This window comes from Centroberyx affinis, unplaced genomic scaffold, assembly GCF_046629955.1.
Source record: "Centroberyx affinis isolate AG114_WGS23_722 - 3 ecotype Tasmania unplaced genomic scaffold, CSIRO-AGI_Caff_v1 ptg006462l_1, whole genome shotgun sequence".
NCBI lineage: Eukaryota > Metazoa > Chordata > Actinopteri > Beryciformes > Berycidae > Centroberyx > Centroberyx affinis.
Genome location: NW_027283277.1, coordinates 25001 through 25563, shown reverse-complemented (window position 1 = coordinate 25563; position 563 = coordinate 25001). Strand labels below are relative to the sequence as shown.

Genomic DNA, 563 nt, shown 5'->3' with positions numbered 1-563 from the left:
AGTCATAATATGAGAAAAAAGTCATGAAATAATAATAATAATTATAAACAAATATCATGAAAATAAGTTAGCAGCACTAAGGATCAATCAATAATATGACTTTTTTCTCTAATTAGACTTTAATTTTTTTAACAGTGGCCCTAAATTACCTTTGTATGGAACAGATATGAATATATGAAGAAAAAAAAAATCAGGTAAGAGCAGCAGTGTGGAGCTGAGCCTGAAGCCTGCAGTGACCTGGTCTGAGTGACAGGTGTGTGTGACAGGTGTGTGACAGGTGTGTGACACAGGTGTGTGTGACAGGTGTGTCTGACCTTCTTGGGTCCGCTGAAGATCCTGCGGTGTGTGTCTGGGGCCTTCTCCATCTGGGCCGGTTTGCCCAGAGGCCTTCTGGGAGCTTCAGCCACCACTCTGAGGCTGTCCTCCGAGAAGTCCAGGACGTCTGTATGCGTATGCACACACACACACACACACACACACACACACACACACACACACGTATACATAAAAAACACATCTTAAAATCCCCATTTTAAACCTATTTTCTTCCTATTGAATTAAGA

At 41.7% G+C, this 563-nt stretch overlaps 1 protein-coding gene across 1 annotated transcript in view; it reads right to left on the bottom strand.

Moving 5' to 3' along the window:
* Positions 1-314: 314 nt before the first annotated feature.
* Positions 315-563, bottom strand: part of LOC139638647 (wings apart-like protein homolog) — a gene marked incomplete at its 3' end in the record, with an annotated part of 20566 nt that continues 20317 nt past the window's right edge. Inside the window, exon 5 of the mRNA XM_071512708.1 lies at positions 315-442. Within this exon, the coding sequence (XP_071368809.1) occupies positions 315-442 (128 nt within the window). The remainder of the gene's footprint in view (positions 443-563) is intronic.